This window comes from Phragmites australis, chromosome 22 (assembly GCF_958298935.1).
Source record: "Phragmites australis chromosome 22, lpPhrAust1.1, whole genome shotgun sequence".
Classification (NCBI taxonomy): Eukaryota; Viridiplantae; Streptophyta; class Magnoliopsida; order Poales; family Poaceae; genus Phragmites; species Phragmites australis.
Window position 1 is genome coordinate 4921486 of NC_084942.1, and position 20605 is coordinate 4942090.

At 41.8% G+C, this 20605-nt stretch overlaps 2 protein-coding genes across 2 annotated transcripts; both read left to right on the plus strand.

The window, feature by feature from the left end:
- The first annotated feature begins 13355 nt into the window (after positions 1–13355).
- Positions 13356–15351, plus strand: LOC133905547 (transcription factor PCF3-like). Its single transcript, XM_062347363.1, has one exon. It carries the CDS (start codon positions 13647–13649, stop codon positions 14847–14849), a length of 1203 nt encoding a protein of 400 aa, XP_062203347.1. The 5' UTR covers positions 13356–13646; the 3' UTR covers positions 14850–15351.
- Positions 15352–18461: 3110 nt separating this feature from the next.
- Positions 18462–19037, plus strand: LOC133904469 (adenylate isopentenyltransferase 8, chloroplastic-like). Its single transcript, XM_062345991.1, has one exon. It carries the CDS (start codon positions 18462–18464, stop codon positions 19035–19037), a length of 576 nt encoding a protein of 191 aa, XP_062201975.1.
- Positions 19038–20605: the final 1568 nt, after the last annotated feature.

Here is a 20605-nt window from a genome sequence, read left to right on the forward strand (position 1 = left end):
ATCAAGCACATATGTTACATACACTGAAAAAAATTACATTGGGTTTATCGTCGGTGTGCGAATAGACCCTAACCATAAAAGAGATGATGACAACAAATGTTGGTATGTACGATACGCCTAAAGACTATCTTAATAACATACCGCTGCTAAACCTAACATATCTTAGGGAATAAAAGTATATCGGGTTACAATAGATGCTCTCTACTAAATGCACCTAGGATGTTTGCCCTTTCGCAGGGCATCGGGGCCTCCCACTTTAGCGCGACAGGCCCTCTCCCGCTTCTTTTCTCTCTCTGCTTCGCATACTACAGCCGTGGCGCGCTCCTCCGCCGCCTTCCTCATGCGCTCCTCGTTTTGACACTTCAGACGTAGTTCCTCCTACTATTGCCCGTATTCCCGATGTTCGTATGCTTCCCTCCTCCACCGCATGGTCATTTGAACCTACTGCTTTCTGGTGCTTATTTTGCTCCATATCTAGCCATTTCATGAAATCACAGATAGGTGGAGGAGACTAAACAAACGAACCAAGAGAGGAGATTAGTAAGATAGTGTATGAAATCATATGGAAAGTGTCACATGAGTAATTTATGTCGCTATACCGGTGGATACTCGTATGATCCATGTCAAGGTTTGTTGTACTGGTAGTTAGCACATATAAAGAAACGTAGGTCATATGTGTAGGAGATGTCATAGGACTCGCGAAGCCTACAAGGTCGCCACAGAAGCACATCCGCGGTTTGACCCCTGTGGGATAAAAATCCTCTAATATTTCTTGGGTGGGTTTGGTGGAGCTGATGAAGACATTGCAGTTGAGATAGTTGAGGAATGAGTGATCTATCGATGGATGAGGGTGGAGTTATTTATAGTGGCAGAAGGCTGGTGCATGGACTGAGTGCATGGGCTTGGCTGAGGGCTGGAGCATAGGATTCCCTGTGAAAGCTGAAAAAGTTGTGGCATTGATGCTTGATAGAGATTTCCTGTGAAAGCTGTTGCTTGGTGTGGTCATATAATTCTCCAAAAGTTCAGCAAGGAGTTAGTATTCCCTCTGATGTAAGGCAGGGAATCCTATGAAAGCATTAGGTTTTAAAAAAAATATTGATAGAATAATAAAACCTAGTTATTTCATTGAAGAAAGTAAAATATAGTACAAATAAGGGTCATCTTAAGCATTCATTATTTGTCTGTGGATACAGTACGTAAGGCAATATGCATTGACTCGTACCCTACTCGTACATATTCTACGACAAGTTACAATGGTATGTAGTACATATCGCTAAATAAAGCATGCCTTATGGAAAGACAGATTGCCAGGTGCAAGAAAATATCTACTAGGTTGATGAAAAAGATGGAGACTTCTCATCCAGTACTCCATCGCTAAATAAAGCACGCCTTAATGGTAAGTAGTAACGGCTGAATATGTAATACATAGAACATAGACATATACGGATAGACTTTTCAGTGGTATCCCTAATAGGCCAATGCAGTCTAGCGAATAGACTTCTCAGTTCTACCCCAAATAGGCCGGTATAGTCCAGGCTATAGGCACTCAAATGCTATAACATCTTTTCAGTGGTACCCCTAATAGGCCAGTGCAATCTAGCAAATAGACTTTTCAGTGAAACCCCAAATAGGCTGGTGCAGTTTGGGCCATAGGCTCTCAAATGCTGCAACATCTTTGCACTGCCTCTGGGACTTCTTGTATATAAACGAAACCCAATCTATTATTTATGCACACATCTGCTAACCTCGCATTTAACCGAGATAATGGTGCATCGTCATCCTCTCGATGGCCCTATTGATCCACTGCCTCTACACCCCCATTTAGACGTCTATGATAGAGATTACTACGGAAACCACAATTCTCTTACTTGCGCGTTTTGGCCGCCATGTCGGCATGGAGATGGCATTGTAGTACAAGTTGATGAGCATTTCGGTGATGCAGGCCGTCGATTCTTTCGTTGTTCACATTTCAGTGTAAGACAAAATAAAACGCACATTCTTTGCAATTTTCACCATACCATTTACTTATCTCATATACCACTTTTTTAGACGGATTGTGGTTACCAATATCGGATTGACCCACAGTTGGAACCACAATTCAAGAATACATCTATCACCTGCACGTCATTATCGCGGAACTATAGGAACAATTGGGCCAAGAGAGAGCCAGCAATGTAAGAAGCCGCTATATCCCGTCTCGCATGTTAGGTCGGAGGAACAACTGAGAGTAATATGGATGTGTTCTAGCAAACGGCCTAGGTGTTTATTTCGTATTTAACTTGTACTGTTTCCGCCAATGTATTTCACGTAGGGCATTCGTGTGCAATATGCTACGTGTATCTACTATCATAGTTGTAGTATATGAGGGTATTATCAATTCATGTTATGCTACATGTATTGTACTATCGTAGTGGTTAGTATGAGTAGTATCAATGTAACTCAAGGTACTACGTTACACTTATGTAATTTTTCACTGTACGAGTTGTTTGTAATTGAATCAATTATACCCTGTCATGTAATAGTTATTAGTGGTACCCCTATTGTGTCGTTGCAGTCATGATGGCACGCAGATACGTTCAAAAGCTGATAAGATTGCATGATGCTAAGCTTTTGGAAGGCAGGAGAACATGGGTAATAAAGCCAAGGCTGATAACATAGTACTGACATAAACATCCTACATAACATGTTAATCACATAATAGAAATAACATAAACATGTAAAAGTACTGTCTAATGGCGCAGTCAAGGTGTGTCTCCGTGGCCACGGGCGCGCTTGATGCGCACGCCCACCGGCCTCCGTCTGGCAGCTGCTCTGTGATGCACCTGGTCGGTGGAGAACGTAAAGGGGTCGCGTGGAGGGTGGCGAGGCCATGCAACATCTGTAGGGGTGGCAGGGTCGGCCTACGATGGCTACGTCGGTGGAGGTGCCTCCGATGTCTGCGACGGGCCCTCCTCATTGGCCGACTCTGTCAACCAATCATCCATCAAGGAGAGTGACGAGCCGGACGCTGCATCGAAGGATGATGGAGCTGTTGCATGGTACAACTCTGTCAAATGTCATGCATCACATTATAGTTGAATTGAAATATACAATCCCGAGTGATACCTTTGAGAGTGACGAACCTGGAACTGAAGTACCTAAGCGGAAACCTGGAGTCGGCATGTAATGCAGCGGTGGTGGCTGAGACGATGAGGCGGGTTCCATGTGGAAGGGTGTCAGCGTAGCCCGAGCGCGTAACGGCAACCTCGTTTATGTGATAGGCCCGACAACGTCCGGTACCCTCTGGCACAAAGCACATCGAAACTCGTCGAGGCAACGTCATGCCAACCGATGCAGACTGGCCATTAGCTCGCCCGAGTCAACCCGCGATGGGACCGACTCCCAACGGTCCACGAAGTCTAGTAACTCCGTGCCGACATCCCTACACGTGTTCGCCTGCTATGCCCGAGCAACCATATTTAATAATGAGAATGAAAGTTAGTACAATGAAACAGCCTCATGTACCATTGCGTGGTACACCACTGATGGCTCCATAGCGAACGTGCTGGTGACCTCCAGCTCGTGCAGCGGTGGCTCCGGAGGCACAGGGAAGCACCTAACTTGCGTCACCTTGTGGAACCAGCGCAAGTATGCGTCCTCCATCCTAGGGTTGTAAGGCCCGCTGGGGATGTGGACGTTTGCAGCCGCATCCGCCACTAGTCCACCCATGCCTACAATTTACCCCTCCAAGTTGCATTATACGCGATGCCCTGACCCTTCCTCGTCATCCTGCAAGACGAAGTTATGATTACAGAACAGTTAACATGGATAGTAAAGAACCTATACCAATAAATACTTAAAAGTGAGTGTTGTCCTCGGTACTCGTGGCAGGGGGAGGTGCTAGTGATACTCGAACTGCTTGAACACTCTATTTGGGTAGTAGGGCTCGGCCTTGACGTCGAACATCAGCCATCGCCATGTAAGCTAGAGAGCTTGGTCCCTATGGCACAAGTCAAAGAGACCAATAGGCGCACATCGTGACCGCCTTGTGGTTGTACGGTGTCCGGTGCACCCTATCCGTCTGCAGCTGGTCGAATGCAGCAATGAACTGAGGGTACGAAGAGCATGTCATCCCCATCGCCCACCTCGGCTGTATGAAAAAGAAAAATGTCAGGCATATATGAGTCATGAAAAAACAATACTAAAAAAATATGTTAACTTATAATACTTATGTCGCGCTTGCACCAAAGCAAACCCAACACAGGACCGTCCATTGCGTTGTGCCTATATGTGTCAAACCTCTTCCCTAACACCTTCTATTTCGCTCTCCATACCATGTCATATGAAGTCTCATACCCAAATCTAATACTGATAATATGCATAACTCCAAACGGAGACATACTGGTCTTCTTCACAATCTTTGGGTACATAACATTTGCAACATAATTAGCGCTCATATTCGTATGCGCGTGCAGAGGCTGGCTCAAGTTACAAGTATACGGCTCAACAATAGACACTACCCATACTGTGTCACACCTTGGCAAGAATCCATGAAATCACCAAGTGCAACCTTCAGCAAAACATTTGACATCGTATGTCTGAGGATTAGATATTACCACCTTAAAGTCCCTCTTCTTTGAGAAACACCATTTCTTCACTACATGCTGCAGATGGACCTTGTCATAAAATATTTGGCCTTTGGTCACCACGATGAAATCATACTCCCATGTCGATTCGTGTCCATCGTTTACTGTCAACTTCTCCAATGAAAAATTCATCCATTCTTTTGGAATTCCTGCGCCAGAGTTCACAAATGTGCGGAACTCATCGTTATCTACCTCCACTTGATCCACTAGTGCCTCGTCCCGCTCTCCCTGATCAGAATACATCGCTGCCCAATTTTCTTCCCCGTCATTAAGTTCTTCTCTTGCAGTCTGTATCTCAACCAGTGCACTAGTCTACATGGATAATATTTTCACCAACAGCTTCTACTGTGCTAGGTCCAGCTTCTGTCGACGCAGCATCGCTCACTTCTACAAGGATGCAGTGAGAAAAAACCCCGTCTCAATCCTAGTGACACAAATTGCTACCATTTCTTTGAATATGTAACCTCCAAGGGCTCCCACTACCAGCCGGTTTATCGACGTCTAGGAATCAGAACCTTCACCGTCAACCGCTGATATGTCAGACTAAGTTGCAACAGATATACAACCATCATAATACTTGGGACCTATGGATCTCTCCCAGACTATAAAAATATATGTCCACATATTGGAAGTTACTCAGATCCACCCTACTATCACAATACATGACATATCCAGGGCCGTAAAAAATCCTAAACCCCAATACAATCGGTATACCTGATTTAACAACCATACTATACTAAGTCAGGTTAAATAATTGTAACCGATATACAATAACTACGACCACAAAATCTATTCAATCTCATCACTTGTATCCTACATAACTATCAAATATCACCGCTAATTTACTCTTTCTGTTCCCACTACACCATTCTAAATGTATTGCTGTCAAAAATAATTACTGCATTTCTATTCTATATATCCTACAGCTATTAAATATCTGTACTACATATTCATAACAATTCAACTTCAAACTAGCCTATATTGTATAACTATTAAAAATCCACAACAATACAAATGTACAATTCCTTCATCGATGAAAATTATATACATCTAATAATACCTAATTTTTAGAATGCTATTAAATAACCTATTTTAATTCTACATTACCAAAATTTAAAAAAATCAACTATTCCACATTTCCTAACTAACTATACTATGTTTTCTAGCTATAGCTAATTCCAAACCATATCTAATCTTCTCTACTCTAAATTTTATATCCTTATTTTTCTAAATTATGTACTATACTGGATATTTCTCTAATAGTCTCTAACTATTTTCCTACTATTTTAGTAAGTATTCCTAATTTTTTTAACTATTCCTAATTTCAAACTATTTTTTCTACTATTTTTCTTAAATCACCCACGATTTTTCTAACTACCACTAATTTTTTCTAATTTTCTAACTACTAATAATTCTTTTAACTACGACTACTTCCTAACTACTCTGAATTTGTAACTAATTCTAACTAATTAAAAAAATAAAAAAAAACACTTACCGGTGCCGCTGCACATCGGCCGGAGCCGCCCGCCCGCTTGCTGCCGCCGCCGCTTGCTGCCGCCGCCGCTTGCTGCACGCCTCTGCCCACCGCCCGCCGCGTCCTGCCGCACACTGGTTCCCGCCGCACGATCATGCATGGGAGAGGAATCAGCAACCGTGAAATATATAAAGGTTTGTCGGCACTCAAAATGCAGACAGACATGTTGGCATTTTGAATGCTGATATGCCACCACCCTGTATGAACTGCCTACGTGGCACCATTCTTTAGGTGGGCCCACAACCTATCGGCTTTCGGAATGCCGACAGGCTCCTGGGCCCACTGCCACATAAGTTGTCGGCATACGAAATACCGATAGGTCCCTTGTTGGTATTCCGTGTGCCGACCGGTATCTATTTTTGTAATTTTTTAATTTGGTTATTATTTTTGCAATTTTCCAGTAAAATAATATTATTAAAAAAATCTCGATCACATGCCTATCCGGCATAGGGCCAGGTGAGGTGATCCGGCGTTTGTTCAGCCACGGGATGATGCGCGGCAGAAGATCTGGATCACGTGGTCGGGGCGCTGGGCGTGATAAGGTTGATGAGCCCGTCCGGTCCAACCCGCTCGACACGAGTCAACAAGAGTGTGTCCCAGCTAGGGTTTTCAGCTCAACTCAGCTCAGCTGCGATGGATTTGACCTTTTCTTTGACCAACCAATTACTCCCTCGGTTTTTTGAAAAATTGAAACTTTGACTAAAATTTTATTTGCAAATACTTCACAATTCACGTTTCCCAATACATATTTTCTCATATTTTTTAAAACACACCTACCATGTTGTCCACCTTATTACCTTGCTATGTGTGCGTTAGGTATTGTGAGGGGTATTTTGATCAAGTTTTATTTAACTAATAATTATAAGAATACATGTTTAATCAAAATGATCAAGTATTTGAAAATAGAGTGAGTACATGGTAATTTTTTTCGTTTTTAACAAGGCCTCCATCAACTGGGTGAATTTTTCTTTTTGGACCAAATATGGAATCGCAACTATTCCCTTTTGCTAGTGGTGTGCGTACGAATTATTCTTTAATGCTGCGAGCTGGTGGGCCAGCCTGGAGTTGACTGGAAGGAGACCGACCGATCCTGCCATCCTGCCTCTGTTTTATTTTTATTTAATCTTCCTCATCATCGTCGTGAGATGATCTTTTTTTAAGGAAATAAATTATTTATTCGACGGCTAGTTTATTTATTCCGCCGTGTTATGTGCAGGTAAAGGACTTTCTGCGTGATCTGATCACTTTGTTTAATCATTGCATCATGCATAAGAATAAGATATCCTGCAAATTAAGCACAAATATTCCTTTCTTTCTTTCTATTTCGTACATTTATGTGCTCTCAATTATATAACCAACCGGAATGTTCATCTCCTGGTTCTGTAACCACCATGTGCTGTAAGCATATTGTCCTCGATCTGTCCATCTCCCTGCCTTCAATCTATTTCTGGGCAAATAGCTTTAGTGCAAGTTTAATTTGTCCATGCATATGAATCTCTATTACTTAAAAAAAAAATACATATTGGTTCTTACACCAGACAGGACGTCATATCTCTAGTCCTGCAGACTACCTACAAACTTAACAGAAATTATTCATCTTATGCTACTCAATCTCTACTACTCCGCTCGTAGGTTCCGCTCTAGGAAATCCCGCTCTCGTATTTCGCCTTTGGCTCGTAGTTCATATATATTTGCGTTATCTCGTGAAATTTTTAGATTTTGATATTTTTTAAAAAATATCTAAGTACAGACATATAGGAAAACAATGTAAAAAAATGGATTATTTTTATTACGCGATGTCAAAAATTGAGTTATGGCATGTAGTAGTTGTCACTTATGGTCTTATAAGTTTAATAAAAAAATCATACATCAGCGTCATCCAATACCATGGCACAATAAAAAAGTCTACTTTTAAAAATTATTTTGCATGAGTCTATTTATATAATATATTTTTAAGAAGGATCCAAATGTAAAAATTCTAGCTCTTCTCATCTCTCTAGAGAATGGTGTAGAGAGAGAGGCTGTATGGTTGTACAGTGAGCCAGCCATACATACAGTTACAGAAGAGAGAGAGAAGAGAGAGAGAGGGGGGGGTCCATGTTGGTTGGGCTGGTGTGCTGCTGGGGGATGAGCTGTCGGCAGCATTAGATGCTCCCCGGTCTGACACCCTCCACCTGCAGTGTCTCCTCCTTCAATTCCCTCCGCTCAATCATGCACGCACAGTTTCATGGCTCGTGTACTCCATCCACACTTTCAAATCTCACTCCCCTTTACACGATTCAAATTCACATGATCAAAAAGCCAGCGAATTCTACTTTGGCACGAAAATACCAATTCATTTCACAGCACAAAGGTTTTCATGGCAAAATCTTAGAGTAAAAAAAGGGGAGTAGAGGTAGCAGCAACAACTACCACAAGAAAATGCCGTGCCAAAAATCTAATATGCAAGTTACTCCAATGTGAAAAACATGCCAAACTACGAATCACGCTGCTCGCTTTCAAATCGCTACCGTTTAAATCTCGGAATTAGCACGCTAATATACAAAGAAGATTTCATAATTTCTTGGAAAGGTAGGGTGCCTGGCGCAAAGTCAAAAGGGTGGCTGTTCAGTTCTTGACATTTCTTTCATCATTCCGAGGCCCCACGGGTAACATACTTCCCTCCAAAACAAATGAAAAAGGACCCTGCGAAAAGAAAAAAAGAATAAAAAGAGAGGGAAAGGTGCCTCCAAAGCCCTAATAAGACATTCATATTTTATTTCCGAAACTGCTCCTCTCTTTTTCCTTTGTGTGGGTAGAGGATTACCTGGAGATAGGCTAAGCTGGAGTAAGTAACACTTGCCCTAAAAATTATATATAATCGCCATAGCATTTTGAGAAACCACTAGAAATTCAAATAAGCTAGGCAATCAAACGTGACCAACCTGTGTGTCAGGATGGTGGACATGGGAATTGAGATGGTATTAGTTAAATACTCGTGTGTTTTAATGGAAGTTAAAAATTTATAGACAGTAACATAATTAAAAATAAAAAGTACAAATTATTTGACAAAATGGCCGCTGCACCACCCTCATAGAAAAAAATCAAGTTTTTTTTTCTAAGCTGATGTTTAGAAAACTGACTCTCAGTCAAAGTAGCTTAGAGGAAATAAGGCAGCTTTTTGATAAACAAGGCAGCTCATTTGTCTACTCTTCGGGAGCACTTACATAGCTAAATGATGGACGGTTTTGCTTGACCTTGTTCCGAACTTAAGTTTGAAACCATTACCTAGGCTCTTATACACATTGGGCTGTCGAACAAAAAATTCAAAAGTAATAAACATATCAGATATCAGTATCAACCTCTCAGTTAAGCTCAGCTCATCTTTTTTTTTTCCAATTCTTTCCTTTTTTTTTTCTAGGAGAGCTCAACTTATCTGAGCAATGTAAAACTCGTGAAAATGATCCCCCACACCAAAGAGAGATGCAAAAAAATTATTTAACATCCTTGGCAGTTGCGAATTTTACTTAGTACGGATATCTGGCATGACACTTTGTGAGTTAATCTCTACTACCATCGTGAAGTTGTAGTAGTAGGGAAAGACACTTGCCAAGAATTTGTAGCATATATAAATAACCCATCATCTAGACATCCGATAAAATTTAAGTGTCCATCTCGCGAAACCGGAACGAAAAGGAAATCCACATATTCTTACGCACATTTGATCTAGCTCCATGTATGCAAATACTGATGAAACGGGAGTCAGTGAACCTGGGAGATCCAGCGAGTAGGGCAGCATCAGGTGTAGACAACGGCGCTGCTACTGCAACCTCGGCAACATCGAACGTGTATGTTGGCGCAGCTGCCGAACGGCATCAGGCTACAACAAGTTATGCCGCAGCTCCAAAACTAACAAAATTCACCTGTTGTACAGGCCACGATTTCAAATCAATCGGCAAGGTAACATATGATATAAAAAAAATTAGGAGATGTGTCTCGATGCGTACCTCGATTCCCCATCGCTGCCAACCAAACCTGCAGGTCATTCGGAAACTAACAAGATTCACTTGGATTTTGAAACCTTTCTCAAAATTTTTAAAATTAAGTATAGTATGTCGTAAGGGATATATATATACATATACATATACATATACATATATATATATATATATATATATATATATATATAGTTTTAAAGATGTCTCAGTGCTCAAATTACACTTTTAGTTTAAAAATGAGAGATAAATAAAACTCTACGAACATCGGGTTTCCTAAGTTGTTCTGTGTACCTAGATGTTTCGGGTGCAACCTAGAAGTTCCGGGTAACTAGAATCTCCAGATAGGGTTCCCAACAAGGTATACAAAATCGTTCATGGCACGAAAATAGAGACCTAGCGGTAATTGAAAAATCACAGTTATCGCGATAACCTCTCAAAATTCGGCGAGAATTCACTAAAAATTCACTCGATCAAATTTAAAATTTGACGAGAATTCTTACTGAACCGAGAATCAACTAAACAGGAACCGGCCGGTTTGCACTAGTAACTGACCAAATTTAGCGATTTATCGAGCATATTTATTGAATTTTTCGTATTGTTGTTAACCGTTCGGTTTTAGCGATTTATCGAGCGGTTTTCTCCAATTTTGTGAAGTTCAACAAAAAAAAAACAAAAAAGCCTCAATCTTGTAGTATCAATAACTAATTCATCTGAGCTTCAAATCAAGTGAAGCAAATTTTATTGATTTTTTTTAACATGATCTACATGATAAAAGTATTTATACTCATAAAATATTGACTATTTTCTGTGAGAAAATATATTTGCTAAACCAAGTTAAATGCATAGTTTACTCTTTGCTAATCCAAAAATCATGAAACCAATTTTGTTAATATTCTTATATGATTCTATGTCTTTTAAAAATACATGAACTCATGAAATAGTTATTGTTATAAGCAGGATTGGATAAATATGTTGCAAATAGATTAATTCATAACTATGCTTTATGTAGAAAAATTAGTGAAACTACTTTTATTAGTTTACTTATACTATGATTTATATAGAAAAAATAATGATAGACATGAAAAAGTTACTTATCGTACTATTTCTTAACATATTCACTTTATGCTTGTAAATTTTGTAAAAATTATGGAGAAATTAATAAAACTTTAAATGAAGTAAAATCAATTTTAAAGATCCTCTTAAGATACGTCATATACAATAAAAATATGTGTTTGTATGTTAAGCTTTTTCTTAACATAAACTAATAAATGAGTTGCGTGCTTCAATTTTTTTTTAACTTTGTGCCCATACAATATGATGCAAACGATATTATTTTTGAAATTTTTTTCACAAAAGGTCTTAGAATTATCTCTAGTTTTTTAGGATTTATTTTTTTATTTTTTTATTTTTTAATTCAAATTCGATTACCAAACATTTTGTATTACCAGTATGGCTCAGTAAGGTCGGTAACCACGAATTTCGCTAAGTAATCGTCGATAAGTTGAACCCTACTCCGAGCAGGGTGCTCAATTTGGTTTTTCAAATCAACCCAGAAGTTCCAGGTTGATCCGGAAGTTCCTGGTAGCCGAAACCTCCAAATTTTTTCCAACCTAAGTCATCAGTTGCTAAATCTCGTACCAACCCGAAAGTTCCGAGTTAAACTAGAAAGGTGCATAATGGCTAATTTTTAGGGTTAGGCATAAATACGCCCTAACCCCCTTTCTTCACTTGCTACTGACCTACCACGAGATAAAAATTTCCAAAACCATTCAATAGCTCTCCTCACTCTCTTTGGTTTTAATTCTCGAAAGAATTTGAGAGTTGGGTTAGAGAGATTGAGTGCTATTGACCTACATTTCTATTTTTTTAGCACTTAAATTTGTTGTCAAGCCGATCGTTCAGCATTGTTACTTTTGTAGCTTGGAGTTTATAGACTTTTAGACGTCACTTGTGAGCACCTAAGTGTGTGGTGTGCCGCAAGAACGTTTGTGAAGGTTTATCCTCGTCTCTATAAAGGAAGAGGATACTTGAGTAAGACTAACCTCGATTTTAAGTGGTCGCTTGGTGAGAAAAAAGATTAAAAGAGACTCGACTTGTTGAAGCTCCTCAATGGAGGTGTAGAAATCTCATTAGAGGGGTCTGAACTTCAGAAGATAAATTATTGTCTCTTTGTTTACTTGTGTTTATTCTTGTTCTAGTTGATTCTTGAACGATTTACCCCAATTTACATATTTATGTGATTGTGACTGTAGATGACTCGTGAAAAGGTTCTACTACATCTCCAATAATATATGGTAACATTTAGAATCAACCAGATTTGTTTAGACGTACTTATATTTCATTTTTATTCTCTGCATTCGAAAAGTCTGAATTAAATTTGAAATTTTCGAAATCCAAAAGTTTCAAATTTTATTAATTCGGTGTGAAATTTTAATTCTTAAGGAACATCCATTCACCTACTCTAAGTGACGTCTCGAACATTTAACATGATAGGAACTACGTGGCGGTGATAGACAATTTGTACGTGCCAAGTGTTTGGTTCTTAAGCGAAGAATACGATTGCAAGGTTGTTCCGAATAAAACATCAAGAACCTGTAGGAAAACCATAGCTATAACTAAAGTCCGATTATAACTGTTGCTATATGTACTATTTTATAAATCGGACTAGTGTTGCTAAGTGACATGTTACCACTTCATTGAGAAGAAAATGAATTATTCTTCTTAGTTCTTGCCCACTCACCTGAGGATCATGTTAATATGTTATTTTAATTCACAGATGACAATTTATTCGTGAAGAGATTCTCGTTTCTTTCAGTGTTTTAACGGTTTCCCTTCACAGTTCCCTTTACGAAGAGATTTTTAAGGTCATTCTCTCAAAGACGAGATTCTCTCTCCTTTCCTTTCATGAATTCCTTCGAAGAGAAACTGTTGAAGATGAGAGAAAATAAAAGGAATGAGAACAGAGAGAAGAATCAGACAAAGAATAAAATGAAAAGAATATAGTTGAAAATAATATGTATGTGACCTTTCTGAAATAATATGATGAGCAATATAACTCTATGTATCCCTACATTATGCATATCCCACATTTTTCTTCCCAAAAGCAGGCTTCACCTCACCAATCAAAATGCAGCAAAAGTGGAATGTGAAAATGAGAGGAGGCGCCACCCAATATATCTTCTCTAGGGTTTTATAGAATTGCAGAAAAGCCACCATGAACATGAACAATAACCAAAGAGAGCCAGCAGCAACCCCACACGGCCACCCTTCCCTGTCTGTCCCTCTCTCTGCCCCCTCCGGCTGCGCTCCTCACCCATCCCTCCCAACCCCACCCCCGCCCCACCCCGCCACCTTCCCCCACCGTGCGTGCCCGGCACGTGTTCCCTCCCCCGCCCAACCTCCGGCCGCCGCCAGGCCTCGCGGCGCAAGTCCGGGAGGCGAAAGGAGCGGCCTTTCTTTCCATTGAAAGGAAGGTTCTTTGCCGATAAGTGGTCGACGCGGAGTCGGAGCATGGACCATGGCGGCGGCGGCGGAGGGGGAGGCGCGCCGTCGAGCAGCAACAGCGGCGGCGCGAGTGCTGGTGGGGCAAGCGGTGGCCGTGGGGGCGCGGGGGGTGACCACCACCCGCACCACCCGTTTTACTACGCCGGCCCGGCGGCGTCCAACTCCGGAGTGCCCCAGCAGCAGTCGCCGTTCGTGGGCGCGCTCGCCATCAACCCCGTCGCCGCCGACCAGGCCCAGCCGTCGTCGGCCGCGGGCGACAAGAAGGCGGCCCCCGCGGCGGGGACTGTGGCGAAGAGGCCGTCCAAGGACCGGCACACGAAGGTGGACGGCCGGGGCCGGAGGATTCGGATGCCGGCGCTGTGCGCGGCACGGGTGTTCCAGCTCACGCGGGAGCTCGGGCACAAGTCAGATGGCGAGACCATCGAGTGGCTGCTGCAGCAGGCGGAGCCGGCCATCCTAGCGGCCACCGGCACCGGCACCATCCCGGCCAACTACTCCTCCCTCAACATCTCCATCCGATCGGGCGCCGCCGCCGCGGTCGCCAACCCCAGCCGCGCCGCGCCGTTCCCGGCCCTCGCTCTCCACCCGCACCACCAACAGCCGACCCCCACTCAGCACGACATGTCCGCCATGCTGGGGTACCACCACCACCTCCTCCCGCCGCAGCAGGAGCAGCCGCAGGATCCTAACGCCGGCGCCTACATGAGGAAGCGGTACAGGGAGGACCTCTTCAAGGAGGACGACGACCGCCAAGATCCGAACGCGCCCAAGGCCCGCGAGCAGCAAGCGACGCCGCCACCGTCTGCCGCAATGTGGGCCGTGGCGCCGAACAGCGCGGCACCCGCCGGCGGGTTCTGGATGCTACCCGTGTCCGCGAGCTCAGCCGCCGCGGCCCGGCCGGCCGAGCAGCCGATGTGGTCCTTCAGCGGAGGCGGCGGGAGCGGCACCGTGCAGGCGCCTCTGCAGTTCATGTCCAGGGCCGGCTACCCCAGCAGCGCCGGCGGTGGTGGAGGCGGGGGCATGTCGGACACCAATCTGGGCATGCTCGCCGCGCTCAATGCGTACAACCGCGGCGGCAGCGAGGACCAGCAGCAGCAGCACCACCAGCAGCCCGAGGTGGACCAGCAGCATGGCGGCGACGGCGGCAACGACGACGAGGACGGCGACGACAGCGGGGAAGAGAACCATGGCAACAACAGCTCACAGTAAGCTCGCCAGAACATGACGAACTCTGGATCCGCCGCCATGATCGCATCGTTCTGGTAGCATCAAATAGGTGTTAGAACTTAGAATTTTGCTGTCTTCTTCGGGGGGAGGATCAGTTTGAGCTGTCACTGGATTGGGTTAGGAGGATGGGATGGAGGAAAGGATGGAATCAACCATGGAGGATCGCTATTGTTTGTGCAAGGAGCAACCAAAGCAACTGAAGCAAAGCCGAACCAAGCCAGTGCATTTGCAAGAACAACACTTCTTGCTAGTTTGATTAGCCTTGTTATTTTTTGGATTTTTGTTTCTGTTTTTATTTGGATTGATCAATGAATGATTGCGTTGTTGAGACGGGTGTGATGATGATTAGTGGGTCCAAATTAGTAGGGCCGAGGAAAGGAGTTTGAGAGGGATCTGTATATACAGCTGATCATCTTGATTTTTGCTGCAATGTTAATTCTAGTTTTTCTCGCGAAAATAATGATAATTGGCTGTTTTTTTTTCATTGTTACCATTTACTAGCTTTTTAGGACACAATGTGTTGTTTTATTCTGGTATTTTCTGCGCTCGTGTCTTTGCTGTTCTGTTGCTGGGTTTGTAGTAGCCATGATCTTGTGGTCATCTCATTGGGATCTAACTCTTGTTCTCTGCTAGTACTCTACCTGTACTGTGAAGTTACTAAAAATAAGGACGTGTTTGGTAGAGTAGGTTTTTTTTTACTGAAATAAGTAGATATTTGTCAAACAGTAGCTTTTAGTTTATTGAGTAAAATTACTCAATAAACTCGTGAGAGTGATTCTCTGAAACGAGTTAGAAGTTAGGGAGCTGAAAAAAGTAGTTTCTTTTTATTCACTTTCTACATAGTATTCTATAAAATTATTTTCAGCTATAGAATCACTTCTTCAGAGAATCACTCCCGTAGAGAATTTAAATTAGGGAAAGTTCTACCAAACAGATCCTAAGTACGGAACAGCTAAATATCATTCGTATGATTTTCATCCCCAAAATCATGCAACATGCAAATTCCTAGCCATGCTAAATTCGCGATCTTCGTCGACACTTCTTTGTTGAGCCGTCCAACGAGCACGGCTCGTGTTAATCATTCTTCTCTGTTCAGCCATCCAACGAGCATGGTTCGAGTTTTGTATTCATTGTGCCCCCTAGGTATAGAGGAATGGTCGGGGTGGTTGATCAGTCAGGCTGTGGGTAGGATGGTGAGAGCGCCGTTGGCTGTGGTGGCAGATGACGGCCGATGGACAGGACAAGCGACGCAGGTGATCATTGGATACAGGTTGGTGAGGGAGTGGACAACTAGTGCGGATTTGGCGGCAAGAGTCGTCAGAGACAGAGGAAGGTCGTTGGAGCTGATGAAGATGATTTGTATGGAGGTCGGGCATAGGCGGTCACTTGTGAGCCGCGGTGGCGCCGAGGATTGTGATGGGGAGGCGACAGGGAGATGATGCGCTGGGTGGGAGTGATGCTTGTGGGCGGCGGTGGGGATCGATGGGGTCATGGGTTAGGGTCGGAACGAGGGTATCTAGATCATTAGAATCTTAATCTGAATGATATTTAGCAAGAAAATCTTGTGAATGACAATTAGACAGACCCAAATAAATAGATAGTGCTTGTCATAGCAAACAACAGCTACATTTGTGTCCTTCTAAGGCAGTACATGAAGCAATGCCGAAACTATTTTCTCTTGAAGATAGATCAAAATGAGTTTGGAAAGTACATTTTCAATAGAATCCTCCCCTTCCAAACAAGAGTCCCCGGCTGGATTTCATTTTGCTACATGTGTTGAGTGTTACACACGTTCATAGATTTCAATTTGCCCTATACCCATCCACTCATTATATAGTGATTTTAGAGTGTACCTTCACAAGAGACAGGTTTTCTAGGACTGGCTATTTCTAGTAGAATGGAAAGAACACACGAGGCCAAAAGAGTGTGAACCCACATGACGAAGACCTCAGTTGGTCAAGTGTAGCTAGGTTGTAGCTAGTTAAATATTGGGGTCATCTTTGCTGTGCTTTAGATCAAATTTAATTAGGTATTTTGCTAACTATATTGAATAGTTTTTGCTCGATTTTCTATCAATTAATCAAACAATTTAGTATATCGGTTTTTTATTTAATATAATCATCAACTCTCCTATCAGTTCGTTTATGAAAAAACGAAGAGCTCAGCAGATCTGTGAGGATAATTCGATCGTGCTACCAAAAAAAATTCAGGCAGGGCGAGAAACGGGTTGGGATTATCCCTTTAATAATCGCCCGAGGCCCAGATATTTGTCCGGTCGATGCCTGTTTTGCGTACGTCCACAACCAACTACCTGCTCATCAGCGCAAGAGAAATGTTCAAGAGAAATGGGAAATGTCTCTTTCGTAGATGATTTTTTTCGCTGCCTTTTCAGATGAACTTGTGAAGGTGTGTACAAATGTACACATTGTCCTTTTTTTGCATGGAAAAAGGAACGCATTATCCATTCTACTACTATATTTTAGCATGTATGTAGACATCAGCAAAAGGAACCGAGAAAGTGACGGCAGCGTCCATCGGTAGTTTCTCACCCTACTTCTGCTATCACCGTGGGAGCAAATGTGGTAATCACTCTAGGCTCGCTTGGACCTGAGCAATTTCATATGAACTAACCACCAATGCAAGCGCTTCGCTACGAGTGATGTAAATGACAAAGCACCAAACTTTAGATCAAATGTATTCTCCAATCAAATCTGATCAATATTAGCGAGGATTATGATTAGACTATTCTAAACAAAATGATCGAGTGCTACTGGTTGGATGGTTGTCGGCCTTGTTTCCAATGTTCTAGAATAAAATTGAATGATTTAAAGTGCAAGGCTTAAAAATGTATTTTTTTAAACATGAAGTTTGAATATTGTTATTAAATTAGAGTGTCAATCTCAATGCAAAAAGTATGATTCAATTTTTTTATTAAATGTAAGAAACATAGTCTTATTTTTCTTAAAATTCTGGATATGTTGGATCATATTAAAGTCAATGTACTTCATAAAATATATTAGAGATTATTTACATCCGTTCCTTGTTTTGTGTAACATTGTTTATATATGGATTCTAAATAGTTTTGCCTTATTTAAATATGGGAACATAAAATTGTTGTGATTTGGTTCCTACGTTTAGCAAATAATAATTTTCTGGATGCTCTTATTTGCATGTCAATCCTTTGTAGTTGTTATAAAGTAGGCATGATCAAGTTTGCTAAGAATAATGTGGACCTTATTCATAATATATGACTTAATGTAATTAGTAAGCGTATAATATAATCATGACGGTAATAAATGTACTGAAAATTCTACTTGATCATTAAAAAAGACCTAAATATATTTACCTTTTTTAGGAAACAAATGTTTGACCCAAAAGGCTCAAAATAGACCACATCTACAAGCACCATGTTTGTTAGTGTATTATATAATCGTACATGGATAAGTGGGCCTGCAAGTGATAAGTCCAAATATATACCTAGTGTATGAGAACTCTAGATGCACTTTCTCCTTCCTCATACTTATGGCCTATCTTAAAGCATATTTTTGTCCCTCATTTGTTCTCCACCGATTCCTCATTCATTATTTTCCCTAAATGTTGGCGAATAGGTTGGTAGTGATCATGGGTGCCATAGGCATAGAAAAGACGAAGCTATCAATCGATGTGGCTAAGGTTATTGGCGATGAGGTGTTGAATGTTGATAAGATGCAAGCTTATGCTGGCTTTGATATCGCCACCAACAAGGTGAGTTTTCTTTCTCGATGTGGTATTCCTCATCACCTTCTTGTGGTTATTCCTTTTACTGTTGATGATTTTCCTATATCCCTTTTTTTATCTCTTGCAACCATGGCCGTAAATTGTATTGTAAGGCGTGGTCGCATGCCTATTGTTGTAGGTGGATCAAACTCGCTCATACATGGACTTCTTGTTGACTATTTTGATTCCTCCCTTGTTAAACCCTTTGTGATAGCCGATTATTGCATGTCCTTAAGTTTTCAAAGTTGCATCATTTGGATTCATCCTAATGAGGTGATTCTCAATGAATATCTCAATTGCCATGTAATTGAAATTGGCTTGGTCGAGGAGGTTAAGGAATACTTTGATGCACACAATAACTATGTTGGGGGACACTGGTCTAGCAAAGGCAATCGACGTATTAGAGCTAGGTGAGTTTTTAATGGGACATAAGAGTTGTTATGATGCCATAGCTGAGATTAAGATCAATACACAAGTCCTTTGTGAGGAACGGTGATGTCCTAAGAGGGGGGGTGAATCAGGACACTTAAAAACTAATGGCTTTAAAAACTTTACAAGATAAACCTATATCAATTTCTATCTAAATGTACTCTAGGTTTATCTAGTTGTCTACTCTACTGTTCAAAAAGATTTCCAACCTACTCTAGAAAGGTAAATTGCAACTATGTAAACGCGGAAATGTAAATAAGTTAGAGAGAGCAAACTCGGCACAAGAGATTTTTATCCCATGTTATCAGTGGCACAGAAGCTACCCCTAATCCACGTTGGAGCTCCACAAAGGATATGCTCCCGGTCACCAAGACTCTTTCGGTTATCTTGAGTCACCAAGCCACAAAGGTAAGGCTCACACCAAGCCTCTCTTCTGGTCACTTGCCGTCATCTTCACTTTGGAGTTTGAGCCACTAAGGCAAGATTCTCCGCGTCCTCATACAAACTTCTTGACACTGCTCCACACAAGTCAGAGGGTTAGCAAGCTTAAGCCACCAAGACCCAAGGTGCCAATAAGTCACCAAGACTTCAAGGTGCCGGTGTACCTCTTGGTACAAGGTTTGGATCACTCCTTGATCCACCTCTAGGTTGTAGCAACTAGCAACACTTCTCTCTAGGCCTATAAGCACTAATCACTCTCTAATCTTGTGCTTAATCATCTTGGATGATCACTTTTAGTACTTTAATGGTTTTATGTCTTCTCAAGTGTATATGGGCTTCTCTAGAATCCAGCATCTTCAAATGACTGAGTGGAGAGCTATTTATAGCCTTAACCCCGCAGACTAGCCGTTGCCCCAACGGCTCAAATTTTCTATAAACGCTAGATAATCCGGTGTAAAAAAATTGTACTCACTGGACCATCTGGCGTGTACATCATCCACGAACTAGCCGTTGAAAACCCACTCAGACTCAATGTGAATGCCAGAAGGTCTGGCGTGATGTCCTGATATGAATGCTGGAACATCCGACATGCATCCGATGACAACCGAGTCATTTGCAACCTTTCTGCAAAAAATTATCTGGCGTGTTCATTTTGTGAATACCGGAACATCCGACGTATATTATTCTTCACTGTAATTTTTTTTTGAACATCGGAGTATTTTCTTTGTGAACGCCGGAGTATTTTTGTGAACACTGGAGTATTTTCTTTATGAACGCCAGAATATCTGGCGTGCATATTTTCAGCCGACTAGCAATCATATTTTGGGCATGCCTTTCCACTCCGAACTCCAATTTTGATGAACTTGGAATCTATAGAAAGCTTGTGAAGAGCTCTACAAGATTATACAGAAATCTATCCCATTTGATCACATCAAAATTCATAGAACAAGTCTAATTCATTCATCTATTTGTCTTGGCTTCGGTGACTTCTCTTTTGTTGCATCCATGAGACCTACTAAAGCATATACTTGATAAACATGTTAGTCCTATTGACTATGTTGTCATTAATCACTAAAATCACATACATACTCTAAGAGAGCCACATTCGCTAC